This window comes from Hippoglossus hippoglossus, chromosome 16, assembly GCF_009819705.1.
Source record: "Hippoglossus hippoglossus isolate fHipHip1 chromosome 16, fHipHip1.pri, whole genome shotgun sequence".
Lineage (NCBI taxonomy): Eukaryota > Metazoa > Chordata > Actinopteri > Pleuronectiformes > Pleuronectidae > Hippoglossus > Hippoglossus hippoglossus.
In genome coordinates this window covers 5,484,410-5,506,181 of record NC_047166.1, presented here as the reverse complement: position 1 = coordinate 5,506,181, position 21,772 = coordinate 5,484,410, and the positions used below count along the sequence as shown (strand labels likewise).

The following is a 21,772-nucleotide window of genomic DNA, read 5'->3' as shown; positions in this document are numbered from 1 at the left end:
AATCTCTCCTTCTCCATAGTGAGCAGACAGTCTTTGAGTGCGGCTCTCCAGGGTGCCTCGCTCCCCTTGTGCGTTGAGCATTTGAAGTGTTGCAATACCAAAATAGAGCAAACAGCTTGAAATGAAGCGAGGGGGGGATTATTTTTTATAGGTACTGAGACACCAGTAAGTCACATGAACAAAAGATGAGAATGAAAACCACAGTGCCTACATGTATATATGGGTTAGCAAAAAGTTGGAATTTGCGCTGCACTCCTCTCCAGGTCCACACTTCCAGAGCGCCGGGCGTATCAATCGTCTGCGTGTTCCATTTGTAACTGAGAAGCATTTTAACAGTTGGAACTTCTCGAGTGATTTTGACTTTTTTTTTTTGAGTTATTTTTTTTTTTCTGGGTTAAGCAAATGCCCAAGAATTCAAGTATACCACTTTTTCTTTTTTCCTCTCGAATCAAGCTGGAAGATTGCACACACACACACTTCATGGTGATTAGAATGACAAAAGGGGGCCAGTGTGAAGTTAATGAGTTATTGATTGTTTACTCCCAGAGATAAAAATCTGCTCTAACATTCTGTAACATCTGTATTAAAACACAAGAAGTCATATTTACATAATTCAGCCCAGAAGCAAAGGCCAGCACAGCTCCTTGTTTGTCTTTGGGTCTAGGTAAGCTATGTGTGTCACATTATTTTCACTCTGCAGAATCATAATGTGTCTCAGACGTTTGATGTTTTTCACTTGAAATTCAATCTGCGTCCCTGGGGTGCACGAGCTTCAGTGTAACTGGTCTCCATCAAGGCTTCTGTCAGCATGCGGACTAATAAATTAAAGCAGCTAAAAACAACATATTAATGCACAACTCAAAAACACAAACAGAAGGGAAAAAAAAGCATAAACTAAGTAAAATTAATAATTGAGGGTGAGGTGGGGTGGTGGGGGGGTATACACTGACATGGAGCAAAATTAAATGACAAACATCATAGTCCATGTGTGAGGCTACATAAATACAAAACAAGGGAGGAGTTCAGCAGAGGTTCTCTTTCGTAGTAGCTAGTGAAGCACTCTGATGGTGGTGAGAGGGAATCTTCTCGCTGAGCACATTTCTACTGAGCTGTAACGGGTTGTTATCTCAATATGATTGGAACAGTCAAGTACAGCCAAAATTGGCCGGTGAAGGGTTCGCAATCTGGGAGCCCAGGGAAGGACGCCTTCACTGAAAAGAAAGTGATTCTTAACAAAGTCCTTGTTTTCCTCGTGATCTCGCCACCGCTGCCGCCACCTCCACCGCGTTGGTTGCGTGTCTGAGTGGCAGTGCTTGTCCCCCCCGCTCTTTTCGTCAACAACTTCACTGCGGCGGCGTCTCTCCAACCATCTCGATGCCGTGCTGCTGGAGTTGTGCTCGGAGCAAAGCGTTCTCGTTCTTCAGCTCTTCAATCTTAAGAGGAAAAGAAGCGAAAAACAGAAGAAAAAAAAAAATCAACATTTACATTCCTGTGACGGCTAAATATAGGCTCCGAGTTAACAAACCAAACTGCTTCCTCTGTGCGATCCCGGGGATTAAAGACGAGCATATGAAGCCTTGTTCAAAGACACACCTGTCCACAATCAACTGGATTATCACATCTTGATGAGGTCTGTCATCTGCGCCACATTTCCCTGGGGTGGGTCCCGAATCCACTGTCTCCCAACTAGGGGTCTGTGAGACGGATCCTGAGCTTTGAGCATCAGAGTAAGAATATATTGTCGAGTGCCTTGCAGGCCTGGGATTCAATAGGGAGACGCGTTCGCCTCAGAGCTGCAAGATCTCACAATACTTTTGAGTGCATTAGCATGCCGTCAGTTCTCACACAAACCCCAGTGTATATTATTCCCACAGTCTCTCAAAGCACCGATTTCAGGTAACACTTCTCATTATATGAGAGCAAACTCTTTGAACCTCTCTGTCAGGCTGTGATGATCAGCTGCTTCGGCTGAAGCCTCCGGGGTTTGTTTAGGAGAAATAAAGATGCATATGGGGCGAGGGGGATTTCAAGCCTCTGAGATTTGAGTGGAAAGATGTGGCAATGCACTCCAGAGCAGAGTAATCGATTCAATGCAGTGACAATCTTCACAGCCACATATGCAGACCACCCCGGCTGCCTTATTATGTGCAAATGTATTTATCTTATACACAAACACCTAAAAGGAAAGATTCTTCTTTGCCCATCTTTGAAGTCATAGAATAGTCACTTGCCACATTTGCGAGCCAGAGCAAAGGCTGATATTCATACCTGCTGCCTGCACAACTCATTGTCCACTTGTATCCTCTCCACTTCCTTCAGACTCTCCTGAAGTCGCTGGTTGCTTTGCCTCAGGTCACGGATGTAGTCGCAGGCTTTGGACAGGATGCCTCCTTTGCTCTGGAGGAACAGAGATGTTGTCACACACATGAAACGATTAGAATTTAAAAACAGAAACATGTATCTAGTAATTCCAGAAATCTCTATCCGTACACCCGTACTGTTCCGATGCGATTTGGACTTTGAATAAACAGGCGACCAGCTGCAGCAGTGGTGGCTGGGACTCATCTACGTAAGTAACGTGACAGCGTGTTCACAACAATGGCAACTACGACTGATTCTCCAGTTCTGGGTACTGAGTCAAGCTTCACCGAACTTTGAATAAACAGGTGAACAGCTCTTTGTGGTGCAGCTTCAGGTTTCTGCAGACTGAGTCCCGCAGCAGGTCTTTACGCACCGCGGCTCAATAACCGCACGTCAATTTCACAGTTTCTGAAAGAAAGCTGCAACCAGCATCACCACAGGCCAAGAAAACAGGCTAATTCCAAACAGGCAGGTTTAGAAAGAGCACTGCACCAACTCAGGAAAACGTTAGGAGCTGTTAGGAGTCAAATAAAAACCTCCTTACTGCTCCGGTCTTGGTGCTGTCGATGTTGCAGTCTGGGATGATCTTGGAGAGGGTGACAATCCAGTTGTTGATCTTGTCTCTTCGCCGCCTCTCAACTGAGGGAAATAAAACAGCAACAGATCAGCAAACATTGAAAAGAAAAGGATAAATGCAAGCCACATTTCTAGATTAATTACATTTTAAAAAAAATTGTCATTTTAAAAAAGAAGAGCCACGTTTTCATCTCCAGGATGTTGTCATTTCACTGACTGTAGATACTGCAGGAGTTTGACAGCTGCACAGTAGCCTCTAGTGGCCAGACTGAAAGCCACATGTTGTTATCTGTTCCTATTAGAATATTTTGACAGGGCTTGGGTGAGCTCCACTTAGACGCCGCACCGCATTGTGTCGCACTGTCTGATGGAGTCAAAAGCCACAATCATGGCTAATTACCCACCTTCATTATGTTGCGCTCTCCTTCTTTCGTCTCTCGGTGTTCGCGGTCCATCCATTTTCCTGCAGTCAGACAGAAAATAAAACACTTTTCTTGCACTACAGTATCTCCTCCCTGTCCCTGGCATACAATCAGGCACCAATACAATCCAATCCCCCAAATTTGCCTAATCTAGTGCTTATTAGAACATGTTCTTCAGTGCTATCTCTATATTCTCTTGTCAGTACCGAAGTGAGATTTAAAACGGAGCCTCTGAAGCTGTGTGATGCCTTTGGTACAATTACTGTTAAGTCACACAGCTATATGAGGCTGCGTATTCAGTCCTGACACGCCTGAGGGCCTGAAGCCGGGCTTCTTTGACAGGAATACTGAGACCCATCCGACCTTCTTATTCTTGTTGGCTGTCCATTTCCCAGGTGTGGCCCAGAGGGAGGACGTTGCTTTATTATGCTGTAAAATTACGACACTGGAGAAAACCAGCTGCTGTCTATTGGAGTGTGGGCGCTCGGCTAATGACACAACTGTCTCTTGTCTCTGTGTCTTCCCTGAGGTATTCTGTTAATTAAGTTCCTGAGAAGTGACAGGGAGACTTATCCAACAACCCACCTCGGCACAAGCAGACCAGTAACACACTCGCATAAAAGCATATATCTGTATTTCACTGCTTCTTCTGTCCCTCTAATGAAACAGACACTCACCGGTCATGCAAAAGAACAGAAACACAAAAGTAATGTCTTTGCTCAGGCAAATCTTGTCTTGATATATGTATGGCAAAGGAAATGAATCTAACCATTGTTTTTCTGGATTTATTTCTGGTAACTTGACCCCGTTCCCACGTGGTATTAACATCCGATCCCAAGTGGACAGCTCAGTTCACACCTGTATTTAAAATGCATCCTGAATGTGTCTCCTGTGACCACATTCTCAGATCTATATGCAAATAAACACACACGTCACTTGTGTTTGAAAAAGACCAAATTATGTTTTTTTTATCTAGTCTGAGAATAGAGATGTGTCTGTTGTCAACGTGTTTGTGTGTGTGCCCAGAAACCATCTCTGTTGATTTTTTGGTGGAGGCCAAATACAAATTAACACATGATCATGGCCACATGCGTCTCCGACCACTTCCTAATGTCTCAGACCACTTCCTAATGTGGTCTGAGAGATGGGATTTCAAGACGCATTCAGGATGCATTTAGGTGCGTTGATAATGGCATGGAGCTCTGGCCCCAGTTTTCTATCTGAAACCGTCCGAAACTGAGAGAAAACTGACCAAACACAAATCAGACTGGCAAAGTTGGTAGCGTGATCAAACCCAAGCTTAAATATCATTTGTGTCTGAACATGGCCTAAGGTGAAAGGGTCGGGTATACACACACTGTAGTTCGCACCTGTACCTAAAACTTCCACTTGGGATGAGATATTAGCACCAGGTCTGAACGGGGTCCTTGTTGTATGAAGTTGATAAACACCCTGTAAGGTCATCCTCTGTCCTCGTCTGTCCCTGCACGACAAATCTTTACTCTACAGCGGCGAATTTGTGAGCCATCAACACAACTCCGCCGCTTGATATCTTCGTTTCAGACATTTACTCAAGCCAAACTGCAGTCTCTCTTGTATCTCAAGACATCTTAATGGGATTTCAGCTGTATAATGGATTCAGCCCAGCAGTACTCTTCGGCAGAACATTAAGAAAACGTGTATGAATAACTAAACGTACAGGCCTAGAGATTTTCCTTCCTACTTTCACAACTTATAGAGACAGACTTCAAATAAGTGCTCCTGAGAGCTATAGCCAAAGAAATCCAGAAAATGATCAGAACACAATCCCCACTGCCGAAGCACTTTATCCATACAATTTAAAGCGTGGATATATTAGAGGACTAAGTTTGTACCCTCTTAAATTGATCTTTGAAAAGAGAAATGCAATTTCACTATCACTGCCCCCCCCCTATCCGTTATTATACTACAGTATTACACCAAGCCTGGGCCTGAACAATGAACCAGTGAAGTGTATATCGAGATACAAGGGACTGCAGATTGGGCTTGTAATTCTCTCAGTGGATCATATTAACCAATTTTGGTTGAAATCATGGACTTCATACAAAGATGGACGACATGACAGCTCCTAAAAAATGTGAAGCCAAAGCACCTCAAAGGACGCCTGCCTGCCGGCTGGCTGGCTGCAGTGTAGGTCATTAACTCCACGTCCTCCATGTAAGTGGATGGGACATGGACCAAACTCAAAAAAAAGATTGTTTCTGTCATTTTGTTAGTGCTTATCACACTGATGTATGTTCAAGAGTTTGTTTTTTTCCAGTAAATCTGGTTTTAATGTATTCAATGCTATAAAAACGGGGTGAAGCATCATGGTTGACAGCTGAGACGGATTCGCAATCGGCCGAGTGCTTCTATTAGCGGGACCTCAATGCCGCGGCTCCGTGACTCTGGCTCCGAATGCCAAGATTGAAGCGTTTGGATCCCGGATATTTTAGCTTCGTTTCTGGATAGTGGGAGGAAGTGGAGATGCATCGTCCATCTTTATATACAGCCTAAATTCACTGGTCCAAACATCCCTGTCCTTTCAAACCTCAAATACCAACTCGTTCCAAACTGGGCTAAATGAGAACAAAACTCAGAAAAGTACAATAGAGGACACTTTGACAATTATACTAAAATAAAAGTGTCTAGCGAGCCATTTGTTTCCAGATGGAGAACAATGACCTAATTTTCTAAGTCCTAATGGAAAAGGATGTTTGCCACGAGCACGACTAACAACAATGGATTGGGGTCAGCACTGAAGAAACGATACATCTGTGTCTCACACATCAAGAGTAGGGGGACAATCACCAGGGACTTTTGGGAAGGGGGTGGAGAGCAGAGGTTTGTGTGTGTGCGTGCGTGCATGCGTGCGTGCGTGCGTGCGTGTCTTCTCTCTTCTTGTGATCTAATTTGATTTGTTCATTTACTGTAAAGAGGAGTGTGGGAGAAATGTGGAATCTGTCCTCACCAGTTTAAACCTTCATGTTGCAGCAGGTCGTTTTCACCTCTGCGGATGGAAGTTTTCATTCATTTCACTCACATTTCAAAGATAATGTCACTGTTCATTAGTTTACACACTAGTTTACTCAAGAGCCTTGTGTGTTAATCATCAACTATTCATGAAAGAGAAAATAAACAGAAATAAACATATTGCTAATAGGCATTGTGAGGGATAAGAAAAAAAAACAATTCACTGAACATTTCAACACAGTAGCGCAGGTATACAATGAAGCTTGCTCTTAACTGGAAAGTAGTTTTGTTGTACAATGTGAACATCAAAAAAACTAAAGTGCTGCTGCCAATTTCAAGGCAAGAACTCCCCATAACTCTGCCCACAACAAAGCAGCTTAAATCTTTGAGAAATCTAAAGTTCGTAAAAATCACATGAGCACAGAAGCGGAGAAAATCCTTGTTGTCAAACCATGTACTGTACACTGAGCTGACGAACAATAAATGAAAGCCAGGGAGTGTTTGTAGGGTGGTGTGATTCCCAATTGTGTTTTCTTTAACTAATGGCCACAGTGAAAAGGTAAAAGAAAGGTTATATGCTCACTACAGAATCACAAGTTAAAGCTGAAGAATAAGCCTGGTAGAAACTCATTTTGACAATAAGTCATGTGCTCGTTTTGAGTTAGTAGCTACGCTTTGGCTTTTACATGAGAAAACCACAGTTACATGCCATTTAAAGCCGCTTTTTACACCCACAAACATCTTGCTTTTGTCTGCAATGGGAAAGATTCAATGGGCATTCACTCCTGGGTAAAATGACTCTGAAATAGACAGAGGTTTTTAAATTGGCACAGGCTCTGATAGAAACATGACACCTGGGTATACGCGCTAATTTGGCATGGCAGAGAGGTGAGAGAGCGCCTCAGTTGTCGCTGCGGAAAAAAGAGAGAAAGGCTAACTCCACTCCTGGCAATGGGAAAGGTGTCAAGGACTCCTTTTTTTAGCTGGTTTAGCCATGTTATAAAAACCCACGTATACCTACTAATTTTGGTGTAAAGGAGGTACAAGAAACACGAATCCTTTAACCTTATGATCCATGTGAACCAATGTGTTTTAGGTACAAACGTGCACCCTGAAAACAAAATAAACCATCATTATCAGAAGAAGTATCCGTAGTCGGCCAGAGCCAGCCTGGTATCACGCAATTAAAATGACAACACAGTTTGTCTTTGCTCAGGTGAGCCTGCTGATTATCTTAATAACAGCAATCACCAGCGTGTGGCTAACAGTCGGAGAGAGTCTGAGATGGATTCCTTTCTGAGGCCTGATTATAATGATGCATGTGGTGAGTTTCGGCGTGAAACAACAGACGAGGGTTTTGGAGTAGAGGGAGAAAACAGGCCAGCCGTGGTGTGCTAAAATAAAGACTCTTGATAAAGGATGGTATGAAAAATTAAAATATCAACCTTCACGGTGAACTCAGGAGGGATGAGGAAGACTCCCTGGGGAGGAACAGTCTGGAGTAAAAGAACAACAACTGCAGTAGCACTTGTGTTGCATACATTTAGCCGCATTGTAGGTTGGATAGACATGGAAGATATTCTCTGTTCGCAAGTCCACACAAAACCGGTCACCTGAAACTAAAAAATAACTTTATGGTGGATACACCACTGCTAGAAATTGCACAGCTAACCCATGTCCCAGCAATTCTACTTCTCCAGTCTCCTCCTGCATTAGCATTTAGGTTCATGTGAATTTTACGAGCTTTGTTCACTCAGTATCTGGTGATGTTTGTTTAAATGTTGTGTATCTCTGGCTTTGAAAAATGGAGTTTCTTGAACTGAAATGAAGCCACACTGTCAAACTCAAACGTGGACTATTGCTGCAATAAATGGTTAAAGCCTTGAAGAGTTGATACTTACGCAGGGAAGGACTGTGTGCGTGGGGCAATGTTTCGTTGCACTCCTGTCTGAAGGGCATCAGGTGGGGTCATCATCACGTAAAACTGACCTGTGGCTGTGGAAAGCACAGGAGTCATTAGGTTAGCGACGGGGATAAAGGCAGAGGGGCAACCTGGCAGGAAAGACTGGCTCTTGTTGCCTCAATACAATATCAAACAAGAGTGTATTTACTGTAAAGAAAACTGAAAAGAAAAGAAAGCAAAATCCACATGGTCATACACAATGCTTTAATTTCTCTCCTGTACAATGAACACTTAGACGGAATAAAAGTGAGGACTCCAAAACCAAACCTAACAAAATTTAACTGAGATAGAAATGCACATACTCCACACTCAGGGGTGCAGACAGCGTCTGTTTCAGTGCTGCTGCGACGCCTGTAAGACAAAAACACCAGGACACTAACACCAGATGGCCAACCTGACCTGGCTAGACGAAGAAAAAAACAAAACACAGCAACACAATTTACTGCTAATTTATAGACGGAATAAATCTGCTTAAAATAGAAAGATTACAAAAACCTTCCCTGTCAAATAAAATGACTTTTTTAACTTTCTCAGAGAGTTTTCTTCAAAAAAAAATAATCAGAAATAAAAACTGTATCTATTAGTAATAATAAAAATCTGATTAAAAGATATCATTACAAAATCTTGGAGAAAATGTAATTTCATAAATTACATTACATTTTCAACTCAAACAGTCTCTTGTTTAAGTCATAACTTAATTGGCATTTTCTCCCTTTTCTCCTCCTTAATGCTGCAAAATACGAAGGTCAAACTATTCCCCATCCGGGGTCCGGTCCTGCCAGAGCGTGTTTCATGGACTGAGCCCACTGTGCTACCCTTCACAATCCCTCACCTCACAGGAGACGTCAGCTTGCAAAGCACTCTCCACCTCCACCCTGCAGTGCACTCCTCAGCCGGTGCTGTAAGTCATGCCTGTTTAAACTGCCCGAGGCTCAGAGAGGAGAGAGAGACAGCAGCCCACCTCCCCCTGCAAGGCCCTGGCTTTAACAGTGACCCACAGCAAAGTAACCTCAGCCTTCATCCTGCCTCTGTGGCGTGACCAGGCAGCCGCTCGCAACACCCAAAAGAAAAACAACTGCATTTCACCAATGGAATCAGAAAGATCAGTCCAGCGTGTATGGCCGAGCACTTTTCCACATCTCGATGTTTTAAGATGCAACAACACACATCAAGCTCGTTACCTCCTACATTAAAATGTCTCAACACCTCTGCTGTCATCTGGTCTCACTTCTGATGTCACTTTGAAGGGACCCAAACACAGCTGTTAACAGTGGCTTTCTGCTGCTGTACCTAGAGTCTATCATACAAGTTCTAACAGAGGTGAGTCAATTGATACGGCCTCAAGGGTGTCAGACTTCTGTGGGTGTGTCATGTGATTCTAGAGGACACGCAGTGCTCTGCGAGGGAGACAGGGTGTGTGGATCAGTGTATTAGCCTAACAAGATGTTAAGTAATCGATTAGGGATGAAATCCATGAAAAAATTAAACTTGCTAAAGGGGGAATTTAACAAATAAAAAACCCAAATGATTTGGAGAGAAACAATGATCTTGAATTACTCGTGACTGTGTCTTTTCTTGAGTATGACTTAACTGTAATTTTTCCGCTTGAAAAGACGTTGGTTTACAAGCTTGGTTCATGTTGCTAAAATTTATAAAAAAGCAAATGTGAGCTTCATAACTAACTAGTGTCTGTGCTTTATTATTATGAAATGCTATAGAGCTGTGTGCTGATGCGTGGGGGACATTTGTGTAAAAGAAAGATATTTTATTTTGGGACCATCTCTGTTTTATTCTGTGTATCACACACACACTCACTGTTTCTTTGTTGGATCTCACATTGATACCTTTTCATACCTCACACCTCACACCTCAGGGCCAACAGGCAGATAAAAAGCACAAACCGCCGCAGAATCAATGGGTGAAGAATTACAAGTTACATTCATAACCCCAGTCCAGGCACGACACTATCCCTCATTAAATCTGGAGAGGGAGAGGCCTGCAGTGTTCACCTCCTCTAAAACCACCAGAAACCACTAACAATCCACCATTTCAAGTGCGGTCGTCCGCTAGATCGAGATCTGACTGAATAATACAGAACAAGCAGATGCTTCGTTCTCCAGGTCAACCAAACCCAGACCGATCTCCTCTGGATCACCAGCATAAAATCGCAGTTAGCGCAGCAAGGCGACAACATTGGCAGAAAAGAGGAAGAGCAGAGGAGTGTGTGACATGTGACATGAAGCAAACAGTAAATATGATTAGTGTAACTAACCTAATTTCACATATTTGACTTGTGTTGTGTACAAACTGACACAGAGAGCATTATTTAAAAATGTGTCTGACATATTCCTGAGCAAGGAATCTGTTAAAAATAGGAAAGTCTTTAATTATAAAAAAGTTTAATATAAGCAAGATCTAAATATCTGTAATTAAAAGTGAATGGTGCACTGTTTGGGGGACAAATAAGTATTCAGCAAAAAGAGCAACATCACATTAAATGTTTAGTAGGGCCTTAGTTTCTTTCACATCAGCCGGAACTGTGGGGAACATGGTTCATTTACAGCAACAGAAAAAAAGGGCTGATGCTCAGTTTGTCACTTAAAATAATGGCTAAATTAGCCCTGTAGCACTACTGCGAGCTTCAACCCAAATTAAGTGTGAGAAGTGACTCACCCCCTGCCTGTGTGAGTGTAGGGTCCGCGGCGGCCTGCACAGACACAGTCCCATCGCTCACCGCGGTTGCGGGGAAGTAAGCGAAGCGCGTCTCCCCTCCCACCGCCTCTCCTGCTGGGCTTCCTCCATTACTGAAAGGGTTTTGGATCACAGCCTGCGACAGATAAGAGAGAAACAGAAAAGAGCTTGAACAAGTAGCAATGGAGCCGTCGCAGCAGGTAAACGCACACCTCAGTCTCCGTCAGACTCAATTCTGGTATCCCCTCCAGACCCCCAAGCAAGACACAGTTTGACAGCTTGGATAAAGGAAGGAAAAAGAAGTGGCAGTGATCTTGTTAGCAGAGATAACAACAAAGTTAGTAAAGACATCAGTGTGCTTCAAATGAAGACATTTGTTCCGTTCTTCCAATGAAAAAAAAAGCATGTTTTTAATCTAAAAACATGTTCTAAATCTGGCTGTGACTGTTTTACAATAACTACTGCCATTGCAGTTTATTTAAAAATAACTCTGCAACAGCATCTTAAGTCTCTGTGAGTCGTTCTGCTTCAGGCAGATGCAGGCACATGCTTCACTGATAACACCACTCTGCTAGTTTAACGAGCTCCGAGGAACAAACTCCACTTGCAACTTTAATCAAAATAAAGAAACTGAATGTCTCGGCCACATATTTTTAGTATTGTCTGCAAACATTGGCGTTGTATGGCATGAATGACATCAGACTGTGCCTGCAGAAACAAAACTTGTTGGTAGGACTCATTTAGTTAGTCTTTTCAGGAAGATTCTTGGAAATAATAACTGGAATACCAAAAGCCTTACTGCTTAAAATGTGGAAGAAGACTGAAGTTAGTCTTTAAAACAGCGAGTTCTATTTGATTAATAAAAAAGAGAGAGACTGAGGTACCTGAGCAACAGCCTGAGGAGCCCCAGCGAAGGCAGCTGTTGAGACGACACTCACTGCTCCACCCCCATCATCTCTACCCTCGAGGTGCTGGTCAGTCACCTGAACAACTCGATACGTCACCTGCAGTGTGGGACAAGACACAAATAAAAGAGAGGCAGCGAGGGAGAAAAACAACAACCACAGCCCTATGGCAGAAGTGCTCCAATCCAAACAACCTTACCTGACTTGTAGATTTGTTTATCATTTCTACAGCTTCAGTTCAGCCGTGTATCTGACACTATAATCCTAATCTCTGCAGTGCATCGCTCTCACCATCCCACATTATGCTTGTGCATCAGAATGTGCCTGATTCAATTTTAACAAGTCGAGAAAATTAGCTTGTTTGTTCCAAGAATCAGTATTTGTTTCCTTCCATCATGTGACTCTCCTCCTGACTGACATGTGACAGCAGCCTCATGCCAATCCTCGACCGGACTGGAATCACATGATCGCTCAGACTAGCACGCCAAATGAGCCACATGGATCACTGACTTAATTCCCTCCAGTGCAAATCATCCATATAAGGATAAGCCAACTTGAGTATCACAATATTTCCCAAGGTTGGATTCATTTGCGTCACTGTCCCATTGCCCATCGCTGGCCTTTTGTTGCCGTGACGACCAGATAGGTGGACAGCAAAGGAGACACTTTTGACAAAAGGTCATCAATCAATCACGTGACGAGCAAAAGCACACATTCATACCTCCGGGCAATTAAAAGCTTTCCATCCTCCTGACTCGTCTTTGGGAAAAAAGGGAGGGGAGTTGACGCACTTGGCGAAAAACACACAACAGCACGACAACATGCAGCCGTACACAGGAAAGACTGTTCGTGAGAGGTTTTTCTCACTGCGAGTACTTACACCAAAACACTCAGCGTGACACAGCCTAAATCACAATGAGCACTTCTGAATAATGAATACATACATGCGGTGCAAAATGATGTTTACTGACAATCATAACGTCTCCCGCTGTCACATTTCACTTTCATCCCCACTTATCAATATTTAACGTGACACACTCCGTAAGTTCCTCGTTATGTCTCTGCACATGCACTTTTAGTCAGCATGACACTGGAAGGAAATCTGGAGCGTGCGCGTTTGTGTTGCAAGGGCCGAACTGATGGGATCTCACCCCAAAACATGTGACCACTGACAATCACAAGCTCCTATCATCATTTACTCACCTGCCCGCTCTCCGTGCGGAACTGATATTGTATGTTATGGTCACCAAATGCTGCAGCCTGCTGAACACTGGCTATTGTCACCGTCTGCTCGTCTCCTGTTCCGTCTCAGGGAAAAGAAAAGGCAGTTGTGAGAGTGGAAAGGAAGGAAAAACTAATAAAGACAGAGCTAATAAGCCCTGGGATCCTTGTAGAAAACAACATCACCAAGGCACAAGCTGTATTACACCTCTAATCCACCCAATGAGGCCGTTTACAGATGTGCTGTGACCAGATGTGGTTGCAGGAGCCAGATGTTGGCAATGACAGCTCGCTCAATAAACTCTCACCTTCAGATACGTGCACCACTTCTTCGTCCTGCTTGTCTTGGCTGCGAAAAACAAATGCACACGTCAGTGAATAAAGCGGCTGATCTTCTCAAAAGTAAAAATGAAAGAGCATAAAACTTTGACTTAGCTAAAAAAAAAATAGGTTGAAAACAGGCAACAAACGATGTAAAAACACAGCAACGCTACTATCATCAGGTTACCCACAGAGTTGTTTGTGCTTTAATGGCTAGCTAAAGCTAACTTTAGCTGTGCCGCTGTTTATACGCTAATTATAACCGTGTATTTCACGTAGGTTTCCGCGCTACAGCTGATACCTCGCAGGCTAATCCCACTCCTCTCGCTAACTAGTCTTCCACAGTGTCCCCGGTTTGACAGCAGCTCGTTTCTACATCAGGCCCCGCACTCCGCCGTCCCTTAAACTAGCTCTCTCCCGAAATAGCATGTCGCGGCTAGCTCCTGTGCGTTGGCCATCTTAGCCCGAGTGTCGGTTACCTTGCGGTGTCCAGACTCTGTTCGAGCATATCCATCAGGGTTACAGTAAAGAGTGATATTCGGTGTCACGGACGGAGATGGAAGTGCTGATCACGGGAACAAACACTCGGGTCATGTGAGAGAGACGGCCCAGGACACGTGAGGTATCGCTCGGTGTCGGAGTTAAAATGGAGGCCGCTGCTGCTGCTGCCGCGGGGCGATGCGAGGTGACTGCGCTGCGATCAGCTGCGGAGCTGCGGGAGCGGCGGCGGCGGCTCAGAGAGCAGCTGTTTGTCTGTTTGGAACCAGGAGCACAACACGAACAACACAAAAAACACGTCCTGGTAAAGTCGTGTGTGTGCGTGTGTTTGTTTGTGTGTGTGTGTGTGTGTGTGTGTGTGTGTGTGTGTGTGTGTGTGTGATGGTGGTGAGCAGCTGCAGAGACACACAGGAGGAGAAGAGTTTCAAACAGAGGAAGGAGAATTCAAAACCAAACGATATGTATATTTGATGGGTATTTTTTGGAAATATCAGGTAAAAGCTGGCAAGCATGGTCCTTTTCTTACCTGAGGGTATTTGTAGTTATTGGTTTTGGTTGTTTATCTTGTTTGAGATACGTTTTTAAAACAAATAATACCAATTTATTATTATTATTATTATTATTATTACTATTATTATTATCTTTTTCTTACCTCAAGGTATTTGCAGCAATTAGTTTTGTTTAAGATAATTTTTAAACAAATATTTGTATTATTATTATTATTATTATTAGTAGTAGTAGTAGTAGTCGTAGTATTAGTAGTAGTATTATATTAGTAGTAGTAGTAGTAGAAGTAGTAGTACTAGTAGTAGTAGTAGTAGAAGTAGTAGTAGTAGTAGTAGTATCTCTTTCTTACCTGAAAGTATTTGCAGCAATTCTTTTTGGTTGTTTTTGTTGTTTAAGATTCATATTTTTGTTTTGGTTTTTTTGTAAACATTTTTAAAACTGTAAAACACTTTGTAACCGAGTTATAACTGAGTTCTTCTTCTTCTTCTTCTTCTTCTTCTTCTTCTTCTTCTTCTTCTTCTTCTTATTATTATTATTATTATTATTATTATTATTAGGGCTTGAAAAGTTACTAACTTGTTTCATCCAGGGAACATTTCCAAGCACAAAGCGGCATACGTGCAATGCTTAAGGTTTGAGTGAGTATGGTTTATACTCTTTATACTTTTCCGTACTCATAAGTAACATTTGTATATGTTCCTATTGTTTACTTTCAATTGTCTATTTTTTCACTTGTAAAGCACCTTGTAGCTGTGTTTTGAAAGGTGCCATATAAATAAAGTTAATCCGCATTATTATTAGTATGAACTACTCTGCAATGGTTAATGATATTTACTCATTTGCCATTTTTTAGGTGAACCAAACAAGTGCCACAGTAACATGTTGATTGTCACTGTTGAGAAGTGGTGGAACTGTGGTCATATCGGATGCTATGGTTGTGGTTTGTGTTGTTGATGCACGTGTGTTTCCAATAGTTTGTGTTGTGTCTCTCTCTCTGTAGGACTGGGTAATAAAACAATATCAATAATTGCAGCAAACAATTTTCACCAGTAGCAATATAACAGAGGTCGAATATTGTGTAAGCACAGTGAGGAGGTACAACACATAATGGATCAACCTCAGTTTTGCTGATTTTTAAACCAAAACCTTCACTCTGGAGCACAAAGCGGTCATAAAAACTGAACAGAAATAATGATACGACGCTTATTATTATGATAATTAAAAATAAAAAAACTGACATGGATTTTTAAAACCTTGATGTATGTCCTGACCATATGTTCAACAACACCACAGCAGTTGTATCAACCCCTCTGTAAAAACAAATAAAACAAAACTCAACGTTATTATCTTCCTGTGTGTAGGATGTGGTGCAGGACTGTTGTATTACACCACATTCATTTAACATGTGTGTATTTTAATAAACTGCTACTGCTGGTGAACTTTACCCCACTTACAGCGGAACCTTTCTTCACCGGGGTTTGTTTGCGACACAGATATGAGAAGCACCACATTATGTACAGGCAATTTCTCTGGGAAAAAACTAATTAAATGTGTTGTAATGATATAAGTTCAACCTGGTGCATCATGAGAGATTAAAGAATAGCTAAAGATTAAATAAAAATAAAAATTATCATTGAACGAGGTAGGAAAAAGGCGTGTAGCCACATGATGAATTTAACCACGCAATCAGCTGCCTCTCAGCCAATCAGAGTGGAGAGCGTTGGATTTCGCCGGCCTCTCATTGGCTGCGCGGGTAGGTGGCGCCCCTCGGGTGCTTCCACTGGATTCACCCTGAAATGATTCCGCCGTGTCCCCGGGTGAAGGTTCGGTGACGGTGACGTTAGCTGCTCGCTCCACTCAGGTTAACGTGTCCTCCACGATGTCTGGCCGGGTTCTGGTCGGAGTTAAGCGGGTCATCGACTACGCAGTGAAGGTAGACAACGCTTCCATTGTTTCTACTGTTTTATTTACGGTTAAATACATGTTTTTTTCTGCCTTGTTGTCAATCACTTGACTTTCTCTGCTAGCTTACTTTAGCATGCTAAACCACAGCACTGTCAACATGCTCATCTGCAGGTTGAACTGAATATGACAAATAACTGAGATTGTGTTAAGCTGCTGTGTGTTTGTGTGTGCGTGTGTCTGTGAGTGAGTGTGTCTGTGAGTGAGTGTGTGTGACCTTCCTCTGGTTTTCTAGTTGTGTAACCTGCTGTCAGGCTCAACTTGTTTGTCCTCCTTAGACTTACCTGGGGGAAAGCCCCCCCCCCATCTTGATTTAGCCTGTGTGACAATGGTGTGTGTTATAGTTATATAATTGTAATCTTGGAGATGTCAGTGTGTGTGTGGAGCAGAGACTGATCCTGCTGGAGCTGCCTCCTGCAGGATCTGTTCAATATCATCCACACTTTTCCATTATGTTACAAACTGTTTCTTCTAATCAATGTGGTAAATACTGTTATTTTGTTGCATCTATTTCACTTCTGTCCCTCACATGCATCTTTGGGTTTTCTACATTTTAAATTCCCCTGTTAGTGGGGTTTTCTTTGGTAGTTTTACTCTTTTCAAGGGTTAATTACAGAGGATGTCACATCTTGTTAAGCCCCATGAGGCAACATGTCACTTGTGAATAGATTCAATACTTTATTGCCACACAACTCGGACAACAAGATGAGACAACAATCACAGTATAACACGTAACAAGAAAAGAAATGAAACACATATGACAGAACTGCCGAACCGATTTTATTGACACTTTGTGTAATAGTGGGTTATGGTAATAAACTCGTGGAGCAGATTTGATCAAGGGGGCAGATCCAGGATATTTCTCAAGGATTGTTGCAGCGATCTGTTAGTTAGCAGGATTATGCAAAAACTACTTGACGGATTAGTACAAAACTTTTTGGAAGGATGAGTTCTGGGTCAGGAAAGAACCCATTAAAGTTTGATGTAGATCCGGATCAGGGGGCGGATCCAGGATTATAATGTTTTTTCACTTCCTTTAACATTTTGACACTTGACACTTCTCAGAGAAAAAAATCAATCCATCTTGATGAAAAATATAATTTTATGGCAAGTTATATTATTATATTTAAGAGTATGTGCATTACGATGCAGATCCAAATAAAAATCCGGATCTAGTGAACTTAAATGCAGCTTCATGAGGGGGCTGTTGTGCCTTGGTGTAGGTATCCACTCTACTGACTACTTTCTGGGAAATTTAAAAGTTACAGCTTACAGTTCAAGTTGACAGATAATTGTATGCTTGCAGCAACGAGGCAACAATTCAGAGAACGCCCTCCGTTGTTTCAGCTTGACAGGGCCACCGTGCACAAAGCCAGGTCAAGTTGGAACATGGGCTGTGAGCCAGGCATTATCACCTAACGCCAGCGCCAGACTTCACGAGTGCACTTGTGACTAAACAGGATCAAATCCCACTGGGTATGTTCCAAAATCTCATAGATAAGCAAGAAGAGTGGAAACTGTTATAGAACCACATAGGTGTCACCAAAACACGTTATTTCGATGTCCATATCATGCATCACAAAACAGTGTAGGGTTTAAATGTATACCTAGATCCATATTGCAGGTTTTCTGATAATAAATCAACACCTTCAGGACTCCTGCATGCGTCACAAGATGTCTTGCTATACCCGTAGTGACTCGTTTCTGTGTCTGTCATTTTGACCTAAAATCCAGGCTGTCTGGAGTGTTTGTCACCGTGCACCAGTGTAGTGACTCTGTCCTGCTGTCTCCCTCCTCCTTAGATTCGCGTGAAGCCGGACAACAGTGGTGTGGTGACGGATGGCGTAAAACACTCGATGAACCCCTTCTGTGAGATCGCTGTGGAGGAGGCGGTCAAGCTGAAGGAGAAGAAGTTCATTAAGGAGGTTGTGGCTGTGAGCTGTGGACCACAGCAAGCAATGGTGGGTGCCATGGGGGGGGGGGGGGGGGATTCTGCTCCTCTGCCCTTGTCATGAGCTGTCCTGGAGAAGTGCAGTTTGTTGTGGCTGATGCATAGTCTTCTTTAATCATGCATAGTGCATAGTCTTCTTAAATAATTTTAATAAAGTATATGTGTAATGTTGCATTTAAAAGTTGCATTGTATATAGAAACAAATGAATGTGTGTGTGATAATGAGATAATAACATCCCACACCATATCTTGCATTATCAAGTAGTGCAACTGGATAAAATTACTTTGGCGGTGTTGCAGATTGTATACTTGTACTGTAATAATTATAGTTAATGTTCCAGTGTAATAAATCGTTGTACGAATCCCGTGTATAAAGCCTGAGAATATAAACAACAGCCTGTGACATAACCAGGATTTCATGTTCAGAGTGTTAAATAAGTACTAATGTGATTTATCAGGACAAATTTCACAAACAAGTCAAAATGAGGAAGGAAATATTATGAACCAACAAAGCAGTTATCATTGTTTAATACTGTTAGAAATGTTATTTACGTTTTGGGCCCTACCTCAATGTGTAATAATCCTCTCTGGTTTTGCAACAACTTTTACTCAGGGAGCAGCTCCCACTAATTAATACTCAGCCAAAGCCACGTTTTTTGACCCGTATTTCTCCCTCACCCAGGAGACCATCCGCACCGCCCTTGCCATGGGTGCAGACCGAGGCATTCACGTGGAAGTGGCTGGGAAAGACTATGAAAACTTGGGGCCCCTGCAGATCTCCAAGATCATGGCTGCTTTGGCCAAGAAGGAGGATGCACAACTCGTCCTCCTCGGCAAACAGGTAAAAGATCCGGTTTCATTTCTTTAAAAAAAATCATATTTCTCCTCTTATTATCTGACACTCAGATCTCACACTGCTCTTATTTTCGTTGAACGACTTGTGTTGATTCCACAGGCCATCGATGGCGACTGCAATCAGACGGGCCAGATGACGGCAGCCTTACTGGACTGGCCTCAGGTGACTTCACTGCAGCCTTTTCAATTAGTCCTTCTAAACCAGACTATGTAAACTTGCCCCACAAATAACAGTTTATTTAGGCCTTGAATGATCTGAGTGAATACTGCGAGTCATTTTCTATTTCTAAATGTTGAATGTGTGACATGCTGTTATCAGGCTGTGTCCCTGCCCCGGCTGCCTTATCAATGTCAGTGGAGACGAGTTCGAGTCAGTCAGATCTACAATGAGCCTGCACAGATCAGCAAAACAGGTTAAAGGTCACTTGGACAGCTGTTGTGAAGTTCCACTGGCTGAACAGTAGATGGAGTACTTTGTTATCTCACAGGTTGAGGAGCCTGAAGCACAGATTATCCAGAGCTCAGTTCCAAAGTTACGTCCATTTCCATGTCTGTTCAGTCATTTTTATTCAATTTGTACCGCATCATATCATTAGTGTTTCCTTTAACTTTCCACAGTTTATTTTAATGCACATTTATGTAGTTTATACAGTTACATAAGCCAACCAGCAGATGGGGCACAATGACTGCCTCTTTACCTCAAGTGAACCTGTTTTGTTCACTCTTGTCTTTGCATTGCAGGGATAGAAATGATGTGAGAAAATAGTTTTAATACTCGCTCTTATTGCTCGAGTTTCAGTTTTTTTTAATCAATGCTGTATCTTCATATCTCAGGGCACTTTTGCATCAGAGTTATCACTGGAAGGAGACAAAATTAAAGTGGTGAGAGAGATTGACGGCGGCATGGAGACGATTAAAATCAACATGCCAGCAGTGGTGACCGCAGACCTTCGACTCAACACCCCCAGATATGCCACTCTGCCTAATATCATGGTAAGTTGCAAGGAGTAGGTTCGGAGTAGTGTTCGAAACACAAGAGGAATGTTACAGTTTGGTTGTCAGGAACACGTTTGGATTTGTGTAGAGAAAAATAAACAGTTACTGTCACAGTTGAGATATTGTTAAGTATTACACCATTTGCTCATAACCATTATCATGTGTTTCTTTTCTTTCAGAAAGCCAAGAAGAAGAAAATTGCCAACATGAAGCCTGCAGACTTGGGAGTGGACCTCACGTCACGGTTGGAGGTGTTGAGAGTGGACGAGCCCCCGAAGAGGGAGGCGGGGATGAAGGTGGAGACGGTGGACGACCTGGTTAGCAAACTGAAGGAGACGGGGACGATATAGAGGCAGGAGGAGTGCACGGAGAGAAGAAGGGTGAGTACCACTGCTGTTTATCAGTATTTAAGTTTATTGTGTAGTTATGCCTGGGCAATAGGCCACATTTTACTTTCAGATTTTCTAGGGAAGGAGCAGAAACACAATTACATTACTCATGACTTGAAATATCAATGTTATTTTAACATCATTGTGTATTTATTGCAAAAACTAACTTATTGCTTTTAGTACTATGTGTTTTGCAGTGACAGAATCAAAGATAATTGGAATGTATTTGATTTTAAATGCAGCTCATGTCTTCAATTGCATGTCTGTTCTCTGCTCTGCTTTTAGGACTGTTTAATGAATAACTGGACTGGATTACCTGAGCGCACCCAGAGGACGAGCTCATGTGTCGGCCCAATCCCTCTGTTTGACACTGAACCTCCTGAGGACATGCAGGGGGGGAGGACTGACAGGAAAGGAGGAATACTGAGAAACACTGTCTGTCAGCAGAACCAAGAAGGATCATCTCTTCTTTGACCTACATCCCATCTTACATGGATGAATCCTCAGTCACAGGCCACTGATATTAGACAAGAAGTCGCGATAATTTAAACCCAGAAACCTCCTTTCTCTCACTGTTAATGTTCATATTGCACTATATGCTCACACCACCAGTACGATGCATCTTACCAACAGGACACTCAGCCTCTTCATCTTGTTTATCTGTTGTCTCGCTCAGAGGTGCAGTCTTTGTAAATGATGTATGTAAATATGAGTCCAGACATATTCAGATGATTATTTCAAAATTAGCATCATGACTGTCGGTAATCTGTATAGTTTGTCTGTGAATGCTAACGGGGTTTCTGTCTAGACGGTGTCTCTCAGTATAAGCAAGGGAAATGTATTCATAAATCTGAATTTTACCATAAGCGCCTCAGTTCTCTGTTGACTGAACAGAACCATTACCATAACAATAAAGTAACCAATCTTTTTCATATCTTAATATGCAATACTTGTACTGGTCCTCTGGTGTTTCTTCTTGGTTTCTTCTCTGTGTTTGGCTTGGAGTAAAAACAAAACGTGTGTAAAGTCTGCTAAAAATAATACATTACAGCACACACTGTAAATTACATGTATTTTCATATAAACCCCTAATACTGAAAACAGGTCAAGTAAAGAGTGATTAGTTGATGATGAGCTATAGCACAACTTTAGGATGTTTATTT

The 21,772-nt window shown here is 42.4% G+C and overlaps 3 protein-coding genes across 6 annotated transcripts in view; 1 reads left to right on the top strand and 2 right to left on the bottom strand.

Moving 5' to 3' along the window:
• Nucleotides 1-21,772, bottom strand: part of LOC117777400 (hemicentin-1-like) — a 1,765,934-nt gene that overhangs the window by 1,461,582 nt on the left and 282,580 nt on the right. The window lies entirely within an intron of this gene.
• On the bottom strand, nucleotides 142-14,326 carry LOC117777435 (upstream stimulatory factor 2). Of its 3 annotated transcripts, none has more exons than XM_034612225.1 (11): nucleotides 13,931-14,326; nucleotides 13,439-13,479; nucleotides 13,113-13,216; nucleotides 11,889-12,008; nucleotides 10,987-11,140; nucleotides 8,252-8,345; nucleotides 6,349-6,387; nucleotides 3,342-3,400; nucleotides 2,906-3,000; nucleotides 2,269-2,397; nucleotides 142-1,433 (listed from the first exon to the last, which is right to left on the bottom strand). In XM_034612225.1, exons 1-11 carry the CDS (start codon nucleotides 13,963-13,965, stop codon nucleotides 1,344-1,346), a joined length of 960 nt encoding a protein of 319 aa, XP_034468116.1. In that variant the 5' UTR covers nucleotides 13,966-14,326; the 3' UTR covers nucleotides 142-1,343. The 3 variants fall into 3 exon arrangements, with proteins under 3 accessions (XP_034468116.1, XP_034468117.1, XP_034468118.1); XM_034612226.1 differs by having other exon boundaries at nucleotides 13,113-13,207; nucleotides 13,931-14,321; XM_034612227.1 differs by lacking the exon at nucleotides 6,349-6,387 and having other exon boundaries at nucleotides 13,931-14,240.
• On the top strand, nucleotides 16,233-21,556 carry etfb (electron transfer flavoprotein subunit beta). 2 transcript variants are annotated; one of them, XM_034612249.1, is made up of 7 exons: nucleotides 16,233-16,389; nucleotides 18,221-18,376; nucleotides 19,049-19,210; nucleotides 19,325-19,387; nucleotides 20,059-20,217; nucleotides 20,400-20,600; nucleotides 20,895-21,556. In XM_034612249.1, exons 1-6 carry the CDS (start codon nucleotides 16,336-16,338, stop codon nucleotides 20,568-20,570), a joined length of 765 nt encoding a protein of 254 aa, XP_034468140.1. In that variant the 5' UTR covers nucleotides 16,233-16,335; the 3' UTR covers nucleotides 20,571-20,600; nucleotides 20,895-21,556. The 2 variants fall into 2 exon arrangements, with proteins under 2 accessions (XP_034468140.1, XP_034468141.1); XM_034612250.1 differs by having other exon boundaries at nucleotides 18,221-18,379; nucleotides 19,052-19,210.

Bases quoted from the DNA above. Each gene is read 5' to 3' on its own strand.
- LOC117777435 (XM_034612225.1), bottom strand. From the start codon at position 13,965: ATGGATATGCTCGAACAGAGTCTGGACACCGCAAG. The intron at 12,009-13,112 runs GTGAGTAAATGA...CCCACACTGCAG, and splicing joins TCCGCACGGAGAGCGGGCAG to GTGACGTATCGAGTTGTTCA. The intron at 2,398-2,905 runs GTAAGGAGGTTT...CTGTTCCTCCAG, and splicing joins ACAGCACCAAGACCGGAGCA to AGCAAAGGAGGCATCCTGTC.
- etfb (XM_034612249.1), top strand. From the start codon at position 16,336: ATGTCTGGCCGGGTTCTGGTCGGAGTTAAGCGGGTCATCGACTACGCA. The intron at 16,390-18,220 runs GTAGACAACGCT...CCTCCTCCTTAG, and splicing joins TCATCGACTACGCAGTGAAG to ATTCGCGTGAAGCCGGACAA. The intron at 18,377-19,048 runs ATGGTGGGTGCC...TTCTCCCTCACC, and splicing joins GCTGTGGACCACAGCAAGCA to CAGGAGACCATCCGCACCGC.